The sequence below is a fragment of the Pavona decussata genome, unplaced genomic scaffold, assembly GCF_977016875.1.
Source record: "Pavona decussata unplaced genomic scaffold, jaPavDecu1.1 SCAFFOLD_253, whole genome shotgun sequence".
NCBI classification, from domain to species: Eukaryota; Metazoa; Cnidaria; class Anthozoa; order Scleractinia; family Agariciidae; genus Pavona; species Pavona decussata.
In genome coordinates, this window is record NW_028145656.1 from 850,889 (window position 1) to 875,586 (window position 24,698).

Below are 24,698 nucleotides of genomic sequence, written 5' to 3' on the forward strand. Positions count from 1 at the left end.
TTAATTACAGTGTACAATGTAGTCATGACGGGCCGGCTGTGCCTCTTTCATATATTCCTTACGGAATCCTGCACTGTTTATACACACTTTGAACATTTGTGAATCAACCTTAACCAAACTCGTTTGTGTCGCTTGTTATTTGACAGCACGTGGAGTCGGGGTTCATAACCCCCATTCCATACGAATAAGACTTTGTAAATTATGCTGCACTGTTGTTGCGTTTGAATTCTGGCATCTTGTAGGTGCTGGATAGCAAAGTGCATAGGTAAAGAAAACGAGAAGATTACAACTGCGGTGGATCTAAACCAAGACGCGAAAAAGCGAAGGAAGAATACAAGTGACTCAACTGTTCCCAGTAAACGGCAGCGCAAATGAGTTGTTGTATAAATGACGGGAAAAGTGACTTTTAATGTTTTGTTAAGACATATTGTAAGGTCTGGTATATTTTATTAAAACCACTAATATCAGATTGCGCTAATTTTTCGGAATTTTGGACTTGTTATAAAATTTCAAAAACATCCGGTGTCCGCTTTGAGAGGTTTTTTGAACCAACATGTTGGAAAAAAGAGTCTGCTGTCCGTCTTAGAGAGAGTTCAGTTACAGAGAAACAAGTGAAATTCGGCAGGGACTAAATTTACTGTCCACCTTAGAGAGGTGTCCGCTTAGAGAGAGTTGACTGTAATTGTTGTTACAGAAAGAGCCCCTTCTAAGGTCTGCTTTCCCCGCAGAGTCAAGCACTGTCCTGGAGTACGAAAGCACACAAGAAATTTCACCATTTCTCAAGCTTACACCAGTTTTTATCATCAGTGATTAATTATTTTTAGGGAAAAAAGGAAAAAATGTCATTTGAAGTACTGCATTTTTCTTTTCTTTTGTCTTTTTTTTTTTTTTTTTTTTTTTTTTTTTTTTTTGAGCCTCTGTTGGTACTTGGAAAAACCGGAAGTGTCATTCTCACTTCCGTTTTACTTCCTTTGTACCTTGTACCCTGAATCGAAGGTAAAGCTTGCAGCGAAGGAAGCTTTTTTAGTTTTCCTTCTTTCCTCAAGGATTTAGGAAGAACACAAGTTAAACTGTACTTGGTTTGGTAAAAAGTGGAACTTCTGCTGATCTTTGGGCTTCCGTTACGAGTCGATCATCAACAAACTTGGAATTGAAGGCATGCATTTTAACGGAGATGTTTTAGGTGAAGAGGGAAGAAAGGCTCTGGATGCTTGCGTGAAGGTCAAGATTTATGGGGCAGAAAGCACACGCAGATATAACATAGACACTGCTTTGGTTCGATTGCAGGGTTGCTATGCTGGACGGCATCCCGAAGGCGGCCCATGGTTAAACATGAACGAACTCTTGCTTCCCACTAAATTAGGTGAAGAAACAACTTATGACATTATTGAAATTCATGATGCTCTTGAAAGGTTTGACAAAATGGCTTTTGTAGAGAAATACCCAAAACCAGGACCCAGGTATGAAGAAATGAAGGAACTGATAGACAAGCGAAGAATTGACGTCGATAGAGAGTGCGAAGAAGCCGCTGCTGACCCAGATGCACGACATCAATATTCCTGGTTTGTTGCACAGCGGCGAGTGCGCGATTGCTTTGCTGGAAACTTTGCTGGGGATAAAGGCCTTCTTCAATCTGAGAGACCTTGGTTTAATTTATATAAACCTTACAGCATTATTGACATTTATGATGCTGTTGTTCGATACAATGAACCGAGTAATGTTCCAAGTTACCCGCATACATGGTATGGACGTCCTTCCGAACGAGAAGGAAAAGATATGGAAAAACGGAGGGGTGCTATTGAAAAGGAATATGAGCAAGCCCTTTCCAGTCCTTGTACCGATCTGAGGGAACATACCAAATGTGAAGCAGAACGGCGTGTACAGGGTTGTTATTTCCGGTCCTTTCCACAAGGAGTAGATATATTGCCCATTAAAAAAGATGGCAATAGGCTTCCAATAAACACTAAAACTTTCACAATTTTTGATATTCACGAAGCAATTCAATATTATGATGAGAAAAAGCGTCTTCAAAAATACCCAGAAGATGGAGGACCCGGGCTTGGTGAAATGAAGAAGTTAATTGAAGAAAACATCGCTGGTGTTAAAAAAGAATATGAGGAAGCAAAATTGAAATTATGTAGGTATTCCCCAGATGAGGCAGAGCAGAGGGTGAGAGATTGTTTTTTTAATAGCTTGGATGAAGAAGAACCAATATTTCTTGTGAATAATGTTGAAGTAAGGGTTGAAGACCTCAACCAAACATATGACATTTTTGATATTCATAAAATGTTTCATCATTTTAATGAAAAACCCATCAAAAAGGAAGGGTCCTTTCTTGAAGATGTACCGCAATCACTCAGTGTACTTTCCCCAAAACTGACAGCTGAGTCAGTCGCACTCAACAGGAGTGCTTTGGACGAAGAGCTTCAGCAAAGCAAAAGAAGATTGGGTGGATGTTCATGGTGGGAGGCCGAACGTCGAGTGAGAGATTGCTTTGCTGGTACGCTTCTAGAGGATACAGATGTTTTCCCTACCAAAGAGGAGGAAAATGGGATTCCAAAGACTGAACAAACTTATGACATTTTTGACATTAAAAAGGCAGTTGATTACCTTGATCTTAAGGTTCTTCGTGAAAAGTACCATGATGAGAAACAACCTTACTCGAAAGAATTGAATTCACGGGTGGATGAAAAGAGAGCTAAAATTAAAAAAGAGTATGAAGAAGCCACAAAGAAAGTGGAAGTTGATCATGGTTCTGGGTTCATCATTCATGATCATTTCATTATTACCAATAAACATGTCGTTGAAGATGCATTGTGTGATAATACCATGAAGATTGGTATTTCAAATGCAGCCATTGGAGAACTTCCTTGTGAGGTTGCTCGCTATGATGCTGGTAAAGATTTGGCCTTGCTTTATTGCCAACAGCTCAATCTAAAGCAAACCGGAATTTCTCCATTGCCGTTTTCTAACCAGCCCTTGTTACCAGGAATGCAAATTTTTGCTTTTGGTTTTCCCATGAGTCACACAGAAGAAACAGCCCTGTTTGTAAGTGGTTATGTTTCTGGTTCCAAGAAAACATATTCAGGTGACACAATAATAGTACTTAATTGTTCACTAAACTCCGGCAACTCTGGGGGCCCAATACTCTGTTGGGTCATTGGTCAATTGAAGGTTGTTGGTGTTGCAAGACAGTAGCCTGAGTATCAGGCCTTCCTAAGGGGAGGGGGGAAGGGGAGGGGGAGGGGGAGGGGAAGGGGGAGAAGAGGAAAGGAAGGCCTGACACAAAACCTTTCAGAAGTTTGTGTCGAACGTCCGAATTTTGGACGTTGGCGCTGATTGGACGAAACACAAAAGGTTACGTCACACCGCCGGAAACAAAAATTATCATGATAGACTAAACAATGCAACTGTCGCATGTTTTGTATTTTGATATCAAAAGTTATTTCTGTCATTTCTGGGTTACGAGTGCTGCGTTTATCGCCTGTTGAGCAACCGTCGTTCTTTTACCCGTTGCTCAAGGCATTTATTTGAGTTTGGTACGTTTGGCTTGTTTCAGTGCGTCCGGTGACAGTACAGCCTCTCTAGTTAGGATTTGAATTGTTTAATAATCTTTATCTGGCCGCCTATTTGTTTTCGTAGCTGAGATCTTGTGTTTCTTATCACGGCTATTTGTCGTTTGATTAGTTACGGCTGCGTTTTTGTCATCACTTCTTGCCATCCTGAACTGTGAGATTTGTATTTTCCTCCTGTAATGAAGCTGTATTTAGTCGCGAATTCTGCTCAGTGGTGCTCAACAGAAAATATTTTGTTTGGAGAGTCTTCTGCAATAGAGCTGTCTGTGTAACTTCAATTCATATCTCTCACAGCGGTCATCGCTGACATGACAGTTGCATGACCGCAAGTTATTTGGATTGGCTTCTATTTACGGCGAAGCATCATGCTCATCGAGGGGGCGGTATACTCGTCTCAATGCTTTTGTGTCAGGCTTTTCTTCCCTTTTCCCCTTCCTCTCTTCCCCCTCTCCCCACCCCCACCCCCCCCCCCCCCCCGGAAAAGCCTGATACTCAGGCTAGCAAGACAGAAGCACTTTAAAGAGATTCTAACACTTGAAGAGATAGGAGAAATTGAAGAAATTCGGAAAGTGTTGCAAACCAGCTCTATTGCCACGTCTGAGTATTTAGAGTGGTATCAACAAGTGGAAAGTTATCAGACAAAAATGAATTTACTGACATTAAAACTGTATGATGCCTTGGAAACTCATTCTCAGTTTAACTTGAGTAATGCAGTGCCAGGGCATTATGTGATTGATTTCATCAAGGATTCTATCAGTGAATACAAGGGAGAGGGCAAAGAAGAGTTGGCTGAATTAGTTGAGTGGTCTAAGAATCACAGTAGTGTTTTGCCTGCAGGTCATCACTCTGCTTCTAAATGTTGTGTTCAGTAAAGAGAAAAATGTTGGACTTACATGCTCTTTGCTCAGTGCATTTTTCACAGTTCCAGAAAAAACCCATACCCACCCCATAGATAATCATTTCAGAAATTCCAAGGAGAGGAAGGGGTGTCTTAAAAGGCAACATTTTAGAAGCAAAGTACAGTTTAACTGGAATTTCCTGGAGGGAGGGAGGTGCAAAACAAAAACCTTCCATGGGGGGGGGGGGGGAGTATGGATATTTTCTGAAACTGCACAATTTATTTGTCAGTTTGTAGCCCAACTGTGTGATCACTGGTATGTTTAAACAAGTGTACATGTAGTATTTTATATTAACTTGATCCAAAATATTTAGTGATGTAAATATGGTTATAATTTCAGAACCCTGGGAGACAAACATTTTGCATATAGATCAAAATGAAAGCACTGAACAGTTCTTTCCTGTGGTGCTGTTTGTTTTGCTGTACAAGGTGGTTCTTACTTTTGAGTCTTTGGATAAAATCCTGAAGGGTGACCATTGAAATGAAAGCTACTGAGCAGTACTTTCATGTGGTGCTGTTTATTATGCTGTACAAGGTGGTTCTAACTTTTGAGTCTGTGGATGAAATCCTAAAGTGTGACCATTCAAATGAAAGCTACTGAGCAGTACTTTCCTGTGGTGTTAGGCTATTAGGCTGTACAAAGTGGTTCAAATGAAAGCTTATACCGAGGAGCTCTTTTTTGTGTTTCCTGTGTTACGGTAGTAAACACTTTATTTTCCTTTTTGGAAATATTTAATTGCTGTGAATTTGTTTACTAGTGATAACAATATTTGAGGGATAAAATAATGTCTTAGATTAATGCCTAAATATTGACAGACAAATGTGTCAATATTATTAGAAGCTTGAACAATAATTTAACACCAGACAATGACATTGGAAATGCATTTTCTTATTGTATATAAATGTAATCATAAAATACTTTTAGAGGTTTCAAATAATTAGAAATGCAGTTTTTATCTTTTTAGACATGCCATGCTTTGGATCAAATAAATTTGTAACTAGCTTAGAGTAAGAGTGTCGCTGTTGAATAAATTTATTTATGAAAGAGTGACAGTTGTTAGCAAATGCCACAAAATTCTAATAATTTTATGATCCCCTGCATCCAAATCTTTGACCGTTAGTTCATAAGAAAGATAGACATATTGGTATTTGATATATAGTATCCAGATGGAAGCAATCATGATTCTTGCACAAGAAATCAATAGGTTCAGGAACAAAGCAGAAAAGATCCAACAAAACTGTGACATTTTTGCCAAAAAATACAGGGGTTGATTGCAAACCACCTATATGATATGAAACTGCATGATGCCCCTGGGATTCCATTCTCAGCGTAATTGAAGCCTATCTAAACTGGGCTTTTTTTGTTGTCTGATGGGGATGGCTTACAGGTGCCTTCTGCAGAATTTCACATGTATGCAGCAAACATCTGAATGGCATATTCTTTCAACTTTTTCCCATACATTTCCTATGGTACTGGTTGGAAAAATTGATTTAAAAATCAAGACATTTTAATTTATCCTTGCTGATCAGTAACCAGTATCCCACAAGACATCTAACCTGGAAGGATCATGTTCAAAAATTGTTGCCAAGTTGGAAAACCTAGAATACTTTGAAAGCTCTGGGTGGCATAAAATGGCTTTGCTTTTTATCCCATAAGTCTTTGCATGTCTAGTTGTCCCTGCCCTTAAATACCACAAGACAAGACATCTGGAAAACATTCCCCATCCCCAAGCTGCACAAGCTGACTTCCTGGAGATTGACGGGGAGGGGGGGGGGGGGGTAGTAGGAGTAGAACCATGCATAAATTGAAAAATGAATAAGTCACCTTCAGACACTCCAGGCCCCATTACAACTTAGAAATATTGGTTTTTGAGGAAAAGGGAAAATCAAAGTGCCTGGAAAATAACATCTTGGAGTAAGGATAGTAACCAGAGACCTCAATCCGCATGTGATGTTGCTATCAGTCCAGGATTCAAACCCAGGCCAATTTGAAGGGGGCAGGGGGGGGGGGGGGGGGCAAGTGCTCTCACCACTGCAACTCCACCCCCCCCCCCCAAAAAAAAGGGCGTTTGTTACAGATTCAGAACTTTTGCGAGAGTGTTAATGTAAGCATTCAATATGATACAGCTTTTTTGGCGGCTGCTTAATATGCAGTCCCCTTACGTGTTAAAAAGGAAAGAAAACTTAAAAAGGGCATGTTGATCACTATAGCAAATGTCTTTATTAATGCAAGAACAGAAAAAAATCCGAAAGTCAGTTGCATGTACAAATATTTATTACCAAAATATTGAACACTGTTTGTAATATTGCATAAATTATGTACATTGTTTCTTTATTTCTCTGTATCAAAGCCTGGGGCTATTTATTTCTTTGGGATATACAAAAAAAAAAAGATGAATGACTTTCAGTTTGGCCTTTGCAACGCAGTGTTAGCCAACAAACTCCACCTTAAGATATCAGTAAAAAACCAAACTGTCTATGACATGAATGTTTCAGTGATGTTTTACTCTTGGGAGCAGCGAAACAAACATTAAATATAGAACATCAACAAAAAGCGAGGAAGTATGCCTGTTACGCAGATTAATTAGGTGGGAATTAGGTTGCCTGTGCTCCCCTGGGGGGCGGTGCCTACTTTTGTTACTGTGAATACGTTCTGCACATTTCGAGATACTCGGATTTTCTATGGGTGGTGCCTACTAATACAGGGATATCTTTGTGCGTCTTAAAACGATGCGAAGAAAAAAGAACTTACCAAGTGCTCTTGTTATCCAAAAAGAAAATTTGGGGTAACCATGCATTTTTCAGAGATAATGAAGCTTCGGGCAGGCACCGTCCTAGATTTCGAAAGCACACAATAAATTTCATCATCCCTCAAGCTTACACCAGTTTTTTCCCATCAGTGATTATTTCTTTATAGAAAAAAAAAATTAAAAAATGTCATTTGAAGTACATTATTTTTTGAGCCTCTTTGGAAAAACCGGAAGTGTCATTCTTACTTCCGTTTTCCTCTTGCCTGGTTACCTAGCTATTGCACCATCGAACAAGGAAGATAAAGCTTGCAGCGAAGAAATGTATTTTTAGTTTTTCTTCTTTTCTCCAGGATTTAGGAAGAACACAGCTTACGCTATACTTGGTGGTACTTCTGCTGATCTTTGGGCTTCCGTTACGAGTCATCAACAAACTTGGAATTGAAGGCATGCATACTAACGGCGATGTTTTAGGTGAAGAGGGAAGAAAGGCTCTGGATGCTTGCGTGAAGGTCAAGATCTATGGGGCAGAAAGCACACGCAGATATGAAAGAAATGTTGCTTTGAATCGATTGCGGGATTGCCATGCTGGAGGGCCTCCCAAAGACCCGTGGTTAAGCAGGGATGAGCTCTTGCTTCCCACTAAATTAGGTGAAGAAACAACTTATGACATTATTGAAATCCATGATGCTCTTGAAAGGTTTGACAAAATGGCTTATGTTGAGAAATACCCAAAACCGGGACCCAGGTATAAAGAAATGAAGGAATTGATAGACAAGCGAAGAATTGACGTCAACAGAGAGTGCGAAGAAGCTACTGCTGACCCAGATGCACGACGCCAATATTCCTGGTTTGTAGCACAGCGGCGAGTGCGAGACTGCTTTGCTGGAAACTTTGCTGGTGATCAAGACCTTCTTCGATCTGAGAGATATGGGGAAAAAGTATATGAACCTTACAGCGTTATTGACATTTATGATGCTGTTGTTCGCTACAATGAACCGAGTAATGTTCCAAGTTACCCAGGGATATGGTGTCGAGGTCCTTCCGAAAGAGAAGGAAAAGAGATGGATAAACGGAGGGGTGCCATTGAAAAGGAATATGAGCAAGCCCTTTCCAGTCCTTGTAACGATCTGAGAGAATATACCAAAGATGAAGCAGAACGGCGTGTGCGTGATTGTTATTTCTTTTCCCTTCCACAAGGAGTAGATATATTGCCCATTAAAAAAGATGGCAGTAGGCTTCCAATAAACACTCCAACTTTCACAATTTTTGATATTCAAGAAGCAATTCAATATTATGACGAGAAAAAGCGTCTTCAAAAATACCCAGAAGATGAAGGACCTGGGCTTGGTGAACTGAAGAAGTTAACTGAAGAAAACATTGCTGGTGTAAAAAAAGAATACGAGGAAGCAAAATTGAAATTTCGTAGGTATTCCCCAGATGAGGCAGAGCAGAGGGTGAGAGATTGTTGTTTTAACAGGTTGGATGAAGAACCAATATTTTCTTTGAAGAATGTTGAATTAAGGGTTCAAAGGGTTCAAGAGCTCAAACAAACATATGACATTTTTGATATTCACAAAATGTATCTTCATTTTGAAAAAATGTGTCGCTTTAAACATCAATTTGTTTACGTTTCCCCAGAAATGTTAGAGTTAGGCATAGCAAAAAGGGATGCTTTAGAAAAAGAGTATCAGCAAAGCAAAAAAAGATTGGGTGGATGTTCATGGAGTGAGGCTATCCGTCGAGTGAGAGATTGCTTTGCTCGTTCATTTCTAGAGGATACAGATATTTTCCCTACCAGAGAAGAGGAAAATGGGATTCCAAAGACCGAACAAACTTATGACATTTTTGACATTAAAAAGGCAGTTGATTATTTTGATCATAAGGTTCTTCGTGAAAAGTACTGTGATGAGAAACAACCTGACTCAAAAGAACAGAATTCACGGGTGGATGAAAAGAGAGCTAAAATTAAAAAAGAGTATGAAGAAGCCACAAAGAAAGTGGAAGTTGATCATGGTTCTGGGTTCATCATTCATGATCATTTCATTATTACCAATAAGCATGTTGTTGAAGATGTAGTGTGCGATAATACCAAGAGGATTGGTATTTCAAATGCAGCCATTGGAGAGCTTCCTTGTGAGGTTGCTTGCTATGATGCTGGTAAAGATTTGGCCTTGCTTTATTGCCAAGAGCTCAATCTAAAGCAAAATGGAATTTCTCCATTGCAGTTTTCTAACCAGCCCTTGTTACCAGGAATGCAAATTTTTGCTTTTGGTTTTCCCATGAGTCACACGGAAGAAACAGCTCTGTTTGTAAGTGGTTATGTTTCTGGTTCCAAGAAAACATATTCAGGTGACACAATAATAGTGCTTAATTGTTCACTAAACTCTGGCAACTCTGGGGGCCCTATACTCTGTTGGGTCATTGGTCAATTGAAGGTTGTTGGTGTTGCAAGACAAAAGCACTTTAAAGAGATTCTAACACTTGAAGAGAGAGGGGAAATTGAACAAATTCGGAAAGAATTGCAAACCAGCTCTATTGCCATGTCTGAGTATTTAGAGAAGTATCAACAACTGGAAAGTAATGAGACAAAAATGAATTTACTGACATTAAAACTGTATGATGCCTTGGAAACTCATTCTCAGTTTAATTTGAGTAATGCAGTACCAGGGCATTGTGTGATTGATTTCTTCAAGGATTCTATCAGCAAATACAAGGGAGAGGATAAAGAAGAGTTGGGTGAAGTAGTTGAGTGGTGTAAGGATAACAGTAGTGTTTTGCCTTCAGGTCACCACTGTTGTGTTCAGTAAAGAGAAAAATGTTGGACTTACATGCTCTTTGCTCTTAAAAGCCAAAACTTTAGAAGCAAAGTATGAAGTTTAACTGGAATTTCCTGGGGGAAGAGAGGTGCAAAACAAAAACCTTCCATGGGGGAGTATGGATATTTTCTGAAACTGCACAATTTGTCAGTTGGTAGCCCAACTGTATGATCACTGCTATGTTTGAATAAGTGTACATGTAGTGTTTTATAGTAACTTGATCCAAAATATTTAGTGATGTAAATATGGTTATAATATTAATTATTTCAGAAACCTAGGAGGCAAGCATTTTGCATATAGATCCAAATGAAAGCACTGAGCAGTACTTTCCTGTGGTGCTGTTTGTTTTGCTGTACAAGGTGGTTCTAACTTTTTCCAGAGTATTAATAAAATTCTAAAGTGTGACCATTCAAATGAAAGCTACTGAGCAGTTCTTTCCTGTGGTACTATTTATTGTGCTGTACAAAGTGGTTCTAACTTTTGAGTCTGTGGGTGAAATCCTAAAGTGTGACCATTCAAATGAAAGCTGCTGAGCAGTACTTTCCTGTGGTGCTGTTTATTATGTTGTACAAGGTGGTTCAAATGAAAGCTTATACTGAGCAGCTCTTTTTTGTGTTTCCTGTGGTACGATAGTAAATGCTTTATTTTCCTTTTTGGAAATGTTTAATAGCTGTGAATTTGTTTACTAGTGATAACAATATTTTGGGGATAAAATAATGTCTTAGATTAATGCCTAATTGATAGACCTTAAACAATATAAATGTGCCATTTTGAAGGAGGTTAAATATTATTAGAAGCTTGAATAATAATTTTACACCAGACAATGACATTAGAAATGCATTTTCCCATTGTATTTAAATGTATTCATAAAATACTTTTAGAGGTTTCAAATAATTAGAAATGCAGTTTTTATTTTTTAGACATACCATGCTTTGGATCAAATATATTTGTAACTAGCTTAGAGTAAGAGTGATTGTTGAATAAATTTATTTATGAAAGAGTGACAGTTGTTAGCAAATGCCGCAAAATTCTAAATAATTTTATGATCCCCTGCATCCAAATCTTTGACTGTTAATTCATAAGAAAAGATAGATATATTACTATTCGATATATGGTATCCAGATGGAAGCAATCACGATTCTTGCACAAAAAATCAACAGGTGCAGAAACAAAGAGCAGAAAAGATCCAACAAAACTGTGACATTTTTGACAAAAAATGCAGTTGATTTTTTTATTTTTTTTTTAATAAAAACAAAGCTACTTGATAAGCATCCAGGTGTAGGCAATCATGATTAAGCAGAAATTCAAGATGAGTATAAAAGCAAACCAAAAAGAAAGTTAAAATTGGTCATGGTTCTGGGTTCATAATTCATGACCTATTAATAATTACTGCTAAGCATGTCATTGTAGATGCAGTGTAGGTGGCTTACAACCAATCCCTGGAGATGCAAAAAGACAAAGGTGTGGCAGCCATGCTGGGTGACAGAACCTTTTATTTTGTCATCCAACATGGCCATCATGCCATTGTCTTTTGCATCTCCAGGGGTTGGTTGCAAGCCACCTATATGATATGAAACTGCATGATGCCCCTGGGATTCAATTCTCAGTGTAATTGAAGCCTATCTAGACTGGGCTTTTTTTGTCTTCTGAGGGGGGTGGGTTGGGAGGGCAGATTCCACCCCCTCCATAACTTAGCAAGTATAAAAGCTTTGACAATGAGGCTAGGAGGATAGATGGTACACCCAAAGATGTTTTCTTTGGGGTTTGCAGCGGGAAGTGATGACGTCATATGTTGTCATATGAATTTACAACCTAAATACCCTTTTACCAAGTAAAAGTTTAAGTTAAATTCTCATAGAGTGAGTTGTAGTAAGTGAGCGTATAACTCACAGCGCAGACAATTGCGAAGTTTTGCTTCCTTCATGGTGATGAACTTTAACAATGCATAATAAAAGCCAAAATCATTTCCGATATGAGTTTCACAATATTTGGCCAGTATTGGCATTGGATGGGAAACAATCAGTCCCATGTTATTCCAATCCTTGGGTATCATTGGACGGATATTTTGTTACGACAGCAACAGTCACATCGAAAATGCTTCATTTTAGAATGGGGCCGTCAGGCAAGACCATCCTTGCAGATCCAGGGACAGCTAGTTGGGTGGAAGGGACTTTGGCGGGCGACAGCTTTTGGGCGAAAGTTTATTACAAGAAAACTTTCTCCCTTGAAAGTCCCTTCCTCCCGACTAGCTGTCCGAGGATGAAGCAAGACCTGCCGGAGGAAGAACGTGCAGAAATGTAGCTAAACGTTGACCAATGTCATCTAATTCTGATGGAGAAGAGTTCGCTTGAACGAAAAAAAAAAGAAGAAGAAGAAGAAGCCGCCTTGAAACCGACAGATTCTGGTAATATAAACCGAGATTTTAGGCTAAATGGAAAGCTGCCTCGATAACCAGAAGTCATACTGCGGAAGTCCAATCCAGTTTTCTGGATAAGTCTATCGATAGGCCTGGTTACCTGGCTATTGCACCACTGTTTCTAAGGTGTTTAGAATTTAGCCTTTTTTATTGCGGTATTAAATTAGATAATCATCCGTAAGAATTTTATGGGTCCCTCGTACAGTGGAAAGAGTTAAACAAACTACTGGAAAACAACGCATGTCGTAGTGACTGGCGACGTTCTTTGCCACCTTGTCGTAAAAGGTTGTTTTTAAAATCCGTGGCAAAGCGTCTCTGATATGCCCGACTGATACGAGCTGCTTCCTCGACCATCCTTGGCAAACATCTTAAAAAAAACTAAGGGACCACAAAGGCATGTATTGTTGCAGCGATGTGTTAGGCGATGAAGGAAGAAAGGTTCTAGAAGGTTGTGTAAAGGTCAAGATCTACGGAAGACCAGAGAACTTACAGAAATATGGTTGGAAGAGAGCTTTAGATCGATTACGTAGATGTTATGGGGGTCGGTTGCCTGGTACCAACGTTTCAATTGGTGGATGGTTACCATATGAAGATATGTGTTACAGCATGCTTCCCACTGAGTTCGATGAATATGGGAAACCAAATACAGAGAAACGTTATGACATCATTGATATCCGCAATGGACTTGTTAGCTTTGACAAAATGGTGTTTGTTGAAAGATACCCAAATCCTGGACCCAGGTATGGTGAAATGGAAGAGTTGATTGACAAGAGGAGGGCTGATGTTCAAAGAGAATACAAGGAAGCTGCTGATAACCCAGATAAACAATGCCAATATTCCTGGCTTGTTGCGCAGCGCCGGGTGAGGGATTGCTTTGCTGGAAGCTTTGCCGGGGATGCAGGTTTGCTTGAACTTGAGCCTGAACATACCCCAAATGAGCCTTACAGCATTATCGAAATTCATGATGCTGTTGTTCATTGGGATGAAGCAAGTGTTTTTGGACAACTGTATTTCCAAGGTTATGATCACCATAATGATGGATGGTGGAAACAATCCAATCCATCGAGGGATGGTGTTGAAAAAGAGTTGAATGAAGCCAAATTTTGCCCTAATGCCAAAAAGTTGAGAGAATATTCTCGAGGTGAAGCAGAGAAACGAGTCAAAGATTGCTATCGTCGCTTTCCTCCAGGTGTAGATGTACTTCCCATTAAAAAAGATAACAATAGTGTGATCTGTCCCATTTATAACATCTTTGATATTGACAAAGCAATTCAATCTTTGGATGAAAGGAAGCTTCTTCAGAAATATTCAGAAGGTGAAGGACCCGGGTGTGATGGACTGAATGAGTCAGTTGATGCACATAGATGTAGAGTAGTAAAGGAATACCAGGAAGTTAAACAAGGATTACACAGGTATTCCAAGAGTGAAGCAGAGCAGAGGGTGCAAAATTGCTTTCTTGAAGGGACAGCAGCCCGCCACAGAACAGTCTTTCCTTGTAGAGGAGATGTAGATAGAGACCCAAACAGCAACATAATGTATGACATTTTCGATATTTACAAACTGCTTTTGTGTGCTGACCAAAGAGGGAGAGAAAACATAGTGAAGGCCCTCAAAAATGATTCTCCAGGGATGCCTGAACTTACTGAATCAGAAAAGGCAGTTCTAGCAGAAAGGGATGCAATTTCAAAGGAATATCAGAAAGCCAAAAAGCGATTGCATAAGTATTCACGGAATGAGGCAGAACGCTGTGTGAGAGAGTGCTTTGCAGGCACTCATCCTTACGACACAGACATATTCCCTACCAAAGAGAAGAAAGATGGGATCCCAAAGACCCAGCAGACATACAACATTTTGGAAATTAAAAATGCAATTGATTACTTTGATGGAAAAAAGTATCGTGAAAGGTACCGTGCTGATGAAGATCCTGAGTCTAAATGCAGGAATGAAATGGCAGATAAAGAGAGGGCTGAAATTGAAGAAGAGTATGCTGAAGCTACTAAGAAGATTGAAATTGAGCATGGTTCTGGTTTCATCATTCATGATTGCTTCATAATAACTAACAAGCACGTCATTGAAGATGCATTTAATGATAAAACTGTGGGAGACAAGTCTGAGTTGCAGGGACACTCACACAGTGAGGCAGAGCAGAAGGTTAATGTGGTGAATGACATAACTAACCAGAATGACAACAGAAAGGAGATTTTTATTTCTAATATAGCCATTGGAAAGCTCCCTTGTGAGATCATCCACCATGATGCACGTAAAGATTTGGCCTTGCTTTACTGCAGAGGCCTTAACTTAAGAGAAAATGGAATTTGCCCATTGCAATTGTCAAACCACTCCTTGTTGCCAGGGATGCAAATTTTTTCATTTGGTTACCCCATGAGTCACAAAGGCAACAGCGCTGTTTTTGTAAATGGTTATGTTTCTGGTTCTGAGGAAACTTTCAATCATTTGTGTTCATCAGGTCATACAATGGCTGTTTTAAATTGTTCACTCAATCCTGGTAATTCTGGTGGCCCAGTTCTTTGTTGGGTCAAAGGTCAATTAAAGGTTGTCGGTATCGCAACACAAAAGCACTTTAAAGAGATTTTAACTTTGGAAGAGAGGACAAAAATTGAAAAAATACGCGATTCATTGCAAACCAGTGTTATTCCTAGTTTTTCAGATGAGGCTATAAAGTATGCATCATCCCTGCGCGAAAGTTCACACGGGTTTTGTCCAGAAGCCGATCCTTGCCAGACACCAATGTTTTTACTGACATTGAAATTATATGATGCCTTGGAGACTCATTCTCAGTTTAACTTGAGTAATGCAGTGCCAGGGCATTGCATCGTTGAGTTTGTTAGAGATTTTCTCAGAAAATACAAAGGAGATGGTAGAGAGGAGTTAGCTGAGGTGGTTCAATGGTCTGAGGATCATGTCAATGTTTTGCCTTCTGGGAACCACTTTGCTTCTGAATGTTGTGTTCAGTGAGGATAAAAACTTGTAGGTTTAGTAAATTTTTTGAAAGTTCAATTAGAGCAAGGTCTTTGTTCAAGCCAAAATATAGTGAGACAGTCGATCAGCATCCATACCTGTCAGCTATCGCAATTTAATTGGAATTGTTGTGATTTTGTGCTCCCAAATGAAAAAAAAAATTGGAACATTCTGGTTTTCTGTGAAAACGTAATAATATTCCATTAAATCCTCAAGGATTTTTGGGTTGTTGTAATATGTCTCCAAATTTTCAAGGGGTTTTTAGGAAACTCTGTAATTTCACTAAATTTGATATGATTAGTTGATTTGTGAATTCAAGATGATTTTCTGTTTTGTGAGGAACACAAGATGATTTTCTGTTTTGTGAGGAACACACAAAACTGCAATTTGCATGGTATGGTAAAAAGAAAAGGTTTATTACTTTTACTGTTGTTGTTAGAGCAGTCGTGGCATACCAGTAGTGTTGGACAAAATGTTTCCTTTCACTGGTGCAGTTGTTGGGGTGGGGTAATCCCTGTTTCTTACTTTAGTTTGTAAGGTTGGCGGGTTCGAGTATCCAAGCTTTTAAGTCAGTTGTTTGTTCAACAAGTGTAGCATTAAACTGTTAAAATGCCTTTAGAGACATCTGTAGACATAATCCTCAACTGTCCTTAACATAAAGGAAAACTACTGAGCAGTACATTTGTAGGTTAGTTTTCTTTATAGAAAATAAATGGTTCTCACATTTGAAAAACGGTTTAGTGTTGCTACTAAGTGGCAGTGGTTGAAGGTTTCATATTAACTGTTGAAGTTATATATTCTTTAGGAGCAAAAATTTTAATGTCTGTTTGATGGACTTCAAAAATAGTCTTTAGAAGCAAAAAGCTTAATGCCTGTTTGATGGACTTTAAACAATGTAGATATCCTAGCTTGCCAAAGATGAAAAAGATTGTAATTTTATCTCCAAACAATGTAATGAATTAAGTTTTTAGCATTTTAAATTATTAGAATTTTAGTTATGAGACAACTGATGTTTTAGGGTAACAGTTTTTAATAATAATTATTTCTAAAGTCTGATTTTATACCTTAGCCCCTTCATCCGTAATATCAAAGAATAAATTCTCCTATATATCCTGTCTATATACTTTTCTTATGAAAGTAGTGGGCAGAAGTTTTTAAAATATCGAGAAAATTCACTTGGGTGATCATATCCTTAATTCTCATGACCTCAGAGGTTGAATAGGCATTGATATTACAAGGAGAAATTTGATGCTGATCACTGTTAGGGTTTAAAAGGTTAATAGTTGTACTTCTGTAAGCTACATATGACTTGTATTGTTGGCAATTTTGTATTTTTGGTCCGTTTACTACAACTGAATGATAAGGTTGATCACATTTTGATTGACTTTGAATTATTTTGTTATTGCTAGCTGTAACATTAGAGTCCTGACAGGAAATAAAGGGGCTGTACTGATAATAATTTTGTTATTAATTCACATTCTTTTTGCAGTCCTACATTGCCTCCGTCTACCTAGATTTAAAATTTTGTACCAGCAACAATTAATTATGCTCACAATAATATTTGTTGTGAGGGCATCCCGGGGATTCAATGCTCCCATCCTTTAGCAGTGTTCTGAGTAAGTGGTGGTGGTGGGTTAGAGGGTTTGTAACACTTCTACCAACTTCAAAAACTCATTAATGATTCATAAGCCCATTGACCTATCAAATGGTCATTAAAACATCATATGGAGTGGTTTTATATCCGATAAACCACCTCCTTATTAGTATGCGGTGTTTAGTGTTTTTCTCGTATGCTAATTTCCAACGTTCACGAAAGCATCATTACTCTCTTGACACGCTCTTCCAGGAATGTTTTTTAAAGCTGTTCAAAAAACTTGCAGCATGTGTGGCTGCACCTTGTGGTTTTAAATCCCAATAAAACACTGCTGCTCATGCTTTAAACATAATATTTTACTTCATGGTGTGATAATTGCACTTGTAGCCTTTATCCGAGGAAAAGACTCCCACGTTAAAGTGATGGAGTGAGCGCTGAAAATTTTGAAAAGAAGTCCTGAATGATAGCAGAGTTCTGTTTCATGAATGTAGTCCTCTGAGAGAAGTAAATTTTAGATTTTAGCACTCTAAGGGGGTACCACAGCGTGAATTTTCACTATCTTCATTTCAATTTTCATTATTGGACACCACCCCACCCATCTAGAAATTCGAATTTAGCTTGCCTTTAAATCGTTTGGTTTTCAACACCCTCCCCCTTGAACTCTCCAATGAAGGACACAGAAACTGCTCAATGAGAGTTGACTTAACTGGTCCCTTAGCAAGAATTTTTATTGTGAATCCAAATTTTAGATGTTCTGTCCTTGTCCTTAGGAAAAGAAGAAATCCAAACAAGTTGACTCGGATGATGACAGCGATGAAGAGGTATTTTTAAGGGAGGTGATGGGAGTGGACGTTTTGTCCATTATTTTTACTCCCCTGGGCCCAGTTGTTTGAAAGCCGATTAACACTAATCCACGATTAAAAGTCAACCGAGGTTTTCATCTCGCTCGTTAAGACTGTTTTTAAAATCTAATTTTAAGCTAATGGTAAAGAAAAGTCTAAGTCAAAACTGAGAGACAAAAATCTTTTTGAAGAATCTCTATTGGTTTGTAACTACACTGGCATCAAAGTTCCCGTTAATCCAGGATTAGCTTAATCAGGCTTTGAACAACTGGGCCCAGATGTAATCCCCTCACATTTCTTTTGTAAGCCACATATGTGTACTTTAACCTAGAAAAGACTTGTAAAATCATGGCAATGTAAATAAATTCTGAATGGATCAGTTCCTATTGCCACCATGCCCCCTCTTTATGTACCTCCCCACCCCCCCCCCCCCTCCCCTACCACCGAAGAAGTTTAAATTTTTTCTTTTCATAATCCTATTACCCACTTCTGGGTGTACAGGGGGAGAGAAGGTCTTGTAGTAGGACTTGAACCATGCATAAATTGAAAAATGAATAAGTCGCCTTCGGACACTCCAGGCCCCATCACGACTTAGAAATATTGGTTTTTGAGGAGAAGGGAAAATCAAAGTGTCTGGAAAATAACATCTTGGAGTAATGACAACAACCAGAAAACTCAATCCACATGTGATGTTGCTATCAGTCCAGGAGTCAAACCCGGGCCACTTTGGTGGGAGGCAAGTGCTCTCACCACTGCACCACCCCCCCCCCCCCCCCTCCAATAGGGCATTTGTTGCAGTTTCAGAACCTTTGCAAGAGTGTTAACCCTTTAATCCCTAAGAGTGCTAATTGGCACATAAGCCATAACTCTGTCAATATTTGACAGATTTATATGAATGTTTGACACCAAGATGGTCTTGTGAAGATCTACTCATGAAAAGCAAAAAAAATCTTAACCCCTACCTATATGTGATATGGTGGACCGCCCCCAAAACTGTTCAACTTTTTTCCCCTAGAAGTTGTGGGTCTGAAGACAGCTCTCACATTAATGAAGCAAAATAAGCTATAGTTTAGGGGTGTACCTAATATACACAAAGATAATATTGGGACGTTTTTGAGCTTTTAAGTTTTCATGTTTTTAATGCCATTTATCTCAAAGCCACAACTTTTGTGATTCATTATTATATCAGTTATGAAATACACTCATCAGTAGCTTTAAAATGGTATATCAGACATGGACATTGAGTTTGTAGTCTTGGACCTGGAGAAAATGTCGTTTTGCCGTAGGGGTTAAATGGTTAAGTTAAGCATTCAATACGATACGGCTTTTTTAGCGGTTGATTAATATGTAGTCCCCTTACACCTTGAAAAAGGAAAGAAAACTTAAAAAGGGGCATGTTGATCACTGTAGCAGATGTCTTTATTGATGCAAGAACAGAAAAATGTCTGAAATTAATTGCATGTACAAATATTTATTACCAAAATATTGAACACTGTTTGTAACATTGCATAATTTACATTATTTCTTTATTTGTCTGTATCAAAGCCTGGGGCTATTTATTTCTTTGGGATATACATTTGAGAGGGCATTGTAGGTCAGTCATTGGAGAGGCTTAGTCAAGAACTAATGTGCCGATCAATTCTAACTTTTCAACCCCCCTCCCCCCTCGGGCATTTGACCATGCACTGTGCCCAAAGAGAGGAGAATTTGATCTGGGTGGGGAATTTAAACCAGATTTTTCTTCGGTTAGAAGGTTTTCAGAGGCGAGATTTCGCAGCCACTCGTAACGGTTTATGTCTGTTTTTGATTGATTAAAGCTGAATTAAAATTCGTCGTTAAGGCGAGGCCTTGGAATACTTCAAAGTAGGGCATTTGAAAGGCTTTTGACTCCGGGAGGGGCGAATTTGAGCAGTCTCATTTTCAACAGTTCAAATGTCCGGAGAGTCAGGGTTGCCCTGTGGTGGGGTTGGGTGTGTGTGTGTGTGTGTGTGGGGGGGGGGGGGGTGGGGAAAGAGGGTGCTGAAGCTTCTTGGCCTCGAGGACCTTGGAGCACTTAACCTTAGGGAATTTGAACGGCTTTGTGGCCTCTGTGAGGCAGGAATTTGAGCACTTTAATTTTCAAAAGTTCAAATGCCGGGAGTGGGGAGGGAGGTTGCTACGGGGGCATGTTGAAGTTTCGAATTGATCAACGCATGATATGGTTCGTTCGGGTAAAGAGATTGATACTAGAGCAAGAAGGCAAAGGGGAGAATTAGTCTTCAAATCTTCTTTTTTTTAAAGAAATATTGTTCTACTTTTCTTATAGAGTACTGGAGGAAAAGATTTTGACTTGCGCATGCGTGATGAAGTGAGAAATAAATTAAAGAAAAGAAAAACAGAAGATGATGAAAATGATGACCTCGATGAAAAAACAGCGAAAAACGAGTTTGGAAAAAGGTTGGTACAACAGAAAAAATACGCAAACATTCAGAATATAATCCCAGGCCTTACGATTAGTCAGTAAGTAAGTAAAGTATTAATTTAACGAGGGTAGCACTTAATAGCTCAAATCTAACGAACCTGTGGCCCTGCAAATTACAGTATACAATAATAAATGTACATTAAATTGCAAACTAAAAATAATGATAAAATAATTTATCCAAAAAAGGAATTTTTAAAAGACTTTCTTTCAGTGAGTTTTCATTTATTTATTTATCTGTTCATTTGCTTATTTATATATAATGGTAATTGAATTGAGTGGAATGCAATTTAGTCTGAAATCATAATTGAATGAGCGCGCAACGCAAGTTTGATTTGAAATCACAAACATGATTTCAGACCAAAATTGCACGACACAAAAAAAAAAAACAGCCCAACATTCGACATAAGGCGGTTATGCCCCCAGCCCTTCAATTACCACTTAATTACACCTATTTTGAAATTACAGAGTATCATTGACAATATTAATATTCTATTTTTGTTACTTCATTTCCATTTTGATGGGCTAAAGAAAGGATGCGATTTAGAGCAAAAAATGGTGCAATTTGGGAATAAATCGCACTGTTGAGAGCCAATCAGATTGCAAGGATCACCAGTGATTTCAAAATGGGTGTAATAAATAATTTTATTACACCAGGGCCGGGTTGTTTGAAAGCCGATTAACGCTATTCCACGATTAAAAGTTAACCGAGGTTTTCATCTCGCTCATTAAAAATGATTTTATAGGCTCATTTTAAGTTAATGGTAAAGAAAAGTCTAAGGCAAGACTTAGGGACAAAAATCTTTTGGACGACTCCTTATGGATTAGTAATATACTCTAATCAAAGTTCACGTTAACCCAGGATTAGCTTAATCGGGCTTTGAACAACTCGGATTACAGTACATTTGTTACACTACTATTGAATTGTACTGCAGTACAGTTACAACAATTGCATGAAATAATTACATTTCAGTACAATTTTAAAGCGAAAAGGAAATGTAGGATTAGTATACTTACAAAGTTACAGAAAAGTTTAGGGCTGTTTCGTTTTCCATTTCATTTTCCCGAAAGTTTCGCCAGAATTGTAGAAATATCGCTACTCTCCCTGGATGGGATGCTAGTCCATCACAGGATACCCAGTATGAAGTGACTAGGAGTATTACTACTTCCCCCTGGATGGGATGCTAGTCCATCACAGGACACCCAGCATGAAGTGACTAGGAGTATTACTACTCCCCCCTGGATGGGATGCTAGTCCATCACAGGTGCCCAGCATGAAGTGACTAGGAGTATTACTACTTCCCCCTGGATGGGATGCTAGTCCATCACAGGATACCCAGCATGAAGTGACTAGGAGTATTACTACTCCCCCCTGGATGGGATGCTAGTCCATCACAGGTGCCCAGCATGAAGTGACTAGGAGTATTACTACTCCCCCCTGGATGGGATGCTAGTCCATCACAGGTGCCCAGCATGAAGTGACTAGGAGTATTACTACTTCCCCCTGGATGGGATGCTAGTCCATCACAGGATACCCAGCATGAAGTGACTAGGAGTATTACTACTTCCCCCTGGATGGGATGCTAGTCCATCACAGGATACCCAGCATGAAGTGACTAGGAGTATTACTACTCCCCCCTGGATGGGATGCTAGTCCATCACAGGTGCCCAGCATGAAGTGACTAGGAGTATTACTACTCCCCCCTGGATGGGATGCTAGTCCATCACAGGTGCCCAGCATGAAGTGACTAGGAGTATTACTACTTCCCCCTGGATGGGATGCTAGTCCATCACAGGATACCCAGCATGAAGTGACTAGGAGTATTACTACTCCCCCCTGGATGGGATGCTAGTCCATCACAGGTGCCCAGCATGAAGTGACTAGGAGTATTACTACTTCCCCCTGGATGGGATGCTAGTCCATCACAGGATACCCAGCATGAAGTGACTAGGAGTATTACTACTTCCCCCTGGATGGGATGCTAGTCCATCACAGGATACCCAGCATGAAGTGACTAGGAGTATTACTACTCCCCCCTGGATGGGATGCTAGTCCATCACAGGTGCCCAGCATGAAGTGACTAGGAGTATTACTACTCCCCCCTGGATGGGATGCTAGTCCATCACAGGTGCCCAGCATGAAGTGACTAGGAGTATTACTACTTCCCCCTCGATGGGATGCTAGTCCATCACAGGATACCCAGCATGAAGTGACTAGGAGTATTACTACTTCCCCCTGGATGGGATGCTAGTCCATCACAGGATACCCAGCATGAAGTGACTAGGAGTATTACTACTCCCCCCTGGATGGGATGCTAGTCCATCACAGGTGCCCAGCATGAAGTGACTAGGAGTATTACTACTCCCCCCTGGATGGGATGCTAGTCCATCACAGGTGCCCAGCATGAAGTGACTAGGAGTATTACTACTTCCCCCTGGATGGGATGCTAGTCCATCACAGGATACCCAGCATGAAGTGACTAGGAGTATTACTACTTCCCCCTGGATGGGATGCTAGTCCATCACAGGATACCCAGCATGAAGTGACTAGGAGTATTACTACTCCCCCCTGGATGGGATGCTAGTCCATCACAGGTGCCCAGCATGAAGTGACTAGGAGTATTACTACTCCCCCCTGGATGGGATGCTAGTCCATCACAGGTGCCCAGCATGAAGTGACTAGGAGTATTACTACTCCCCCCTGGATGGGATGCTAGTCCATCACAGGATACCCAGCATGAAGTGACTAGGAGTATTACTACTCCCCCCTGGATGGGATGCTAGTCCATCACAGGTGCCCAGCATGAAGTGACTAGGAGTATTACTACTCCCCCCTGGATGGGATGCTAGTCCATCACAGGTGCCCAGCATGAAGTGACTAGGAGTATTACTACTTCCCCCTGGATGGGATGCTAGTCCATCACAGGATACCCAGCATGAAGTGACTAGGAGTATTACTACTTCCCCCTGGATGGGATGCTAGTCCATCACAGGATACCCAGCATGAAGTGACCAGGAGTATTACTACTCCCCCCTGGATGGGATGCTAATCCATCACAGGATACCCAGTATGAAGTGACTAGGAGTATTACTACTCCCCCCTGGATGGGATGCTAATCCATCACAGGATACCCAGCATGAAGTGACTAGGAGTATTACTACTCCCCCCTGGATGGGATGCTAGTCCATCACAGGATACCCAGCATGAAGTGACTAGAAGTATTACTACTCCCCCCTGGATGGGATGGTAATCCATCACAGGATACCCAGCATGAAGTGACTAGGAGTATTACTACTCCTCCCTGGATGGGATGCTAGTCCATCACAGGATACCCAGCATGAAGTGACTAGGAGTATTACTACTTCCCCCTGGATGGGATGCTAGTCCATCACAGGATACCCAGCATGAAGTGACTAGGAGTATTACTACTCCCCCCTGGATGGGATGCTAGTCCATCACAGGGGTACCCGCAGCAGTATGTAACCAGTAGCCATTTATTTACCTGGGTGAGACAGTTCCCATGGAAACTAAGTTCAGTTAATCTCCATGGTAACCGATCCGGCAATGACAGTATCAACCTATTGTTGTTAAAAGCTCTTTTGATTTTTTCTTTTCAGCAAACAGGAAGCAGCCCGTGCAGAATATAAACGTTTAAAGCGGGAGATGATGGACACGAAAAAAAAGAAGGAGAACGAAGGAGAAAAACACTCAGGTAGGAGGTCGAAAAACGCAAAAAAATCACGTCTGTTCTGCACGCTAGGTACAAAATTGAATTTATAACAAGTACAGAATAATAAAAGATACATGACAATGTGTAACTATAAGTACTTGATAAAATATGAGCGGGAGATCTGTATGGGCGTTTACCGTAGAAATCACCATGATTAGACTCCAAAATGATTCCAAAACTGAAAAGGTGTGAGCTTTGAAGTTAAAAAAAACGCGTTTGAATCAATCCTCGGACTATAATTTCAGTAGAACCCGATTTACGACCTACAAGTATAATTACGAAGATCTGATTTTGACGACTAATTTTTTGTGGCTCATAAAGAAATTCAGCTTTTTACTTATTTTGAAACGCCGTTAATTGGACCACCTCGTTAATTCAATCAACTATCACGTTTTGAAGTCTCTGAGTACTATTTTCTCTTAAAGGGAAACAAGTTCCTAAAAATTTTTTTCTAAAAAGGCAACTTCATGTAATGTAATAACAGAGAATAACATTGATTTGCACTGTTACCAATTTCTTACTCGATAAATCTGGGACAGAAAATTGGCATTTTTGTCTCGCGAGCAGCCATCTTTGTTTCTGAAACGGAAACGAGGCTATGACGTCACATTAGACAAGGATTGAAAGATGGCCTAAATG

At 39.8% G+C, this 24,698-nt stretch overlaps 4 protein-coding genes and 1 long non-coding RNA gene across 10 annotated transcripts in view; 4 read left to right on the top strand and 1 right to left on the bottom strand.

Moving 5' to 3' along the window:
- Positions 1 to 21,192, bottom strand: part of LOC146456930 (uncharacterized) — a 57,900-nt gene extending 36,708 nt beyond the window's left edge. Inside the window, exon 1 of the long non-coding RNA XR_014858687.1 lies at positions 20,983 to 21,192. This is a non-coding gene — a long non-coding RNA (uncharacterized LOC146456930). The remainder of the gene's footprint in view (positions 1 to 20,982) is intronic.
- LOC146456931 (uncharacterized) overlaps positions 1 to 24,698 on the top strand; it is a 79,636-nt gene that overhangs the window by 26,235 nt on the left and 28,703 nt on the right. The gene's annotated exons all lie outside the window — the stretch shown is intronic.
- The window catches only part of LOC146456933 (spliceosome-associated protein CWC27 homolog), a 157,353-nt gene that overhangs the window by 13,835 nt on the left and 118,820 nt on the right, over positions 1 to 24,698 (top strand). For 2 of the 5 annotated variants that reach the window (XR_014858671.1, XM_085092515.1), the window contains exons 10-12: positions 17,799 to 17,849; positions 20,176 to 20,306; positions 23,947 to 24,041. Coding sequence is in view for 2 of the 5 variants with exons in the window: in XM_085092515.1 (XP_084948641.1) it covers positions 17,799 to 17,849; positions 20,176 to 20,306; positions 23,947 to 24,041 (277 nt within the window). In the remaining 3 variants the exon portion in view is untranslated. Of the gene's footprint in view, positions 1 to 7,573; positions 11,044 to 17,798; positions 17,850 to 20,175; positions 20,307 to 23,946; positions 24,042 to 24,698 lie in introns of those variants that run through there. The other 3 variants (XR_014858669.1, XR_014858670.1, XM_085092514.1) reach the window with 2 other exon arrangements.
- On the top strand, positions 1,049 to 4,020 carry LOC146456934 (uncharacterized). The gene has a single exon (XM_085092531.1). It carries the CDS (start codon positions 1,159 to 1,161, stop codon positions 3,196 to 3,198), a length of 2,040 nt encoding a protein of 679 aa, XP_084948657.1. The 5' UTR covers positions 1,049 to 1,158; the 3' UTR covers positions 3,199 to 4,020.
- On the top strand, positions 12,578 to 16,908 carry LOC146456935 (uncharacterized). The gene has a single exon (XM_085092517.1). It carries the CDS (start codon positions 12,852 to 12,854, stop codon positions 15,429 to 15,431), a length of 2,580 nt encoding a protein of 859 aa, XP_084948643.1. The 5' UTR covers positions 12,578 to 12,851; the 3' UTR covers positions 15,432 to 16,908.

Coding starts and splice junctions, on each gene's coding strand:
- LOC146456934 (XM_085092531.1), top strand. CDS start 1,159: ATGCATTTTAACGGAGATGTTTTAGGTGAAGAGGGAAGAAAGGCTCTG.
- LOC146456935 (XM_085092517.1), top strand. CDS start 12,852: ATGTATTGTTGCAGCGATGTGTTAGGCGATGAAGGAAGAAAGGTTCTA.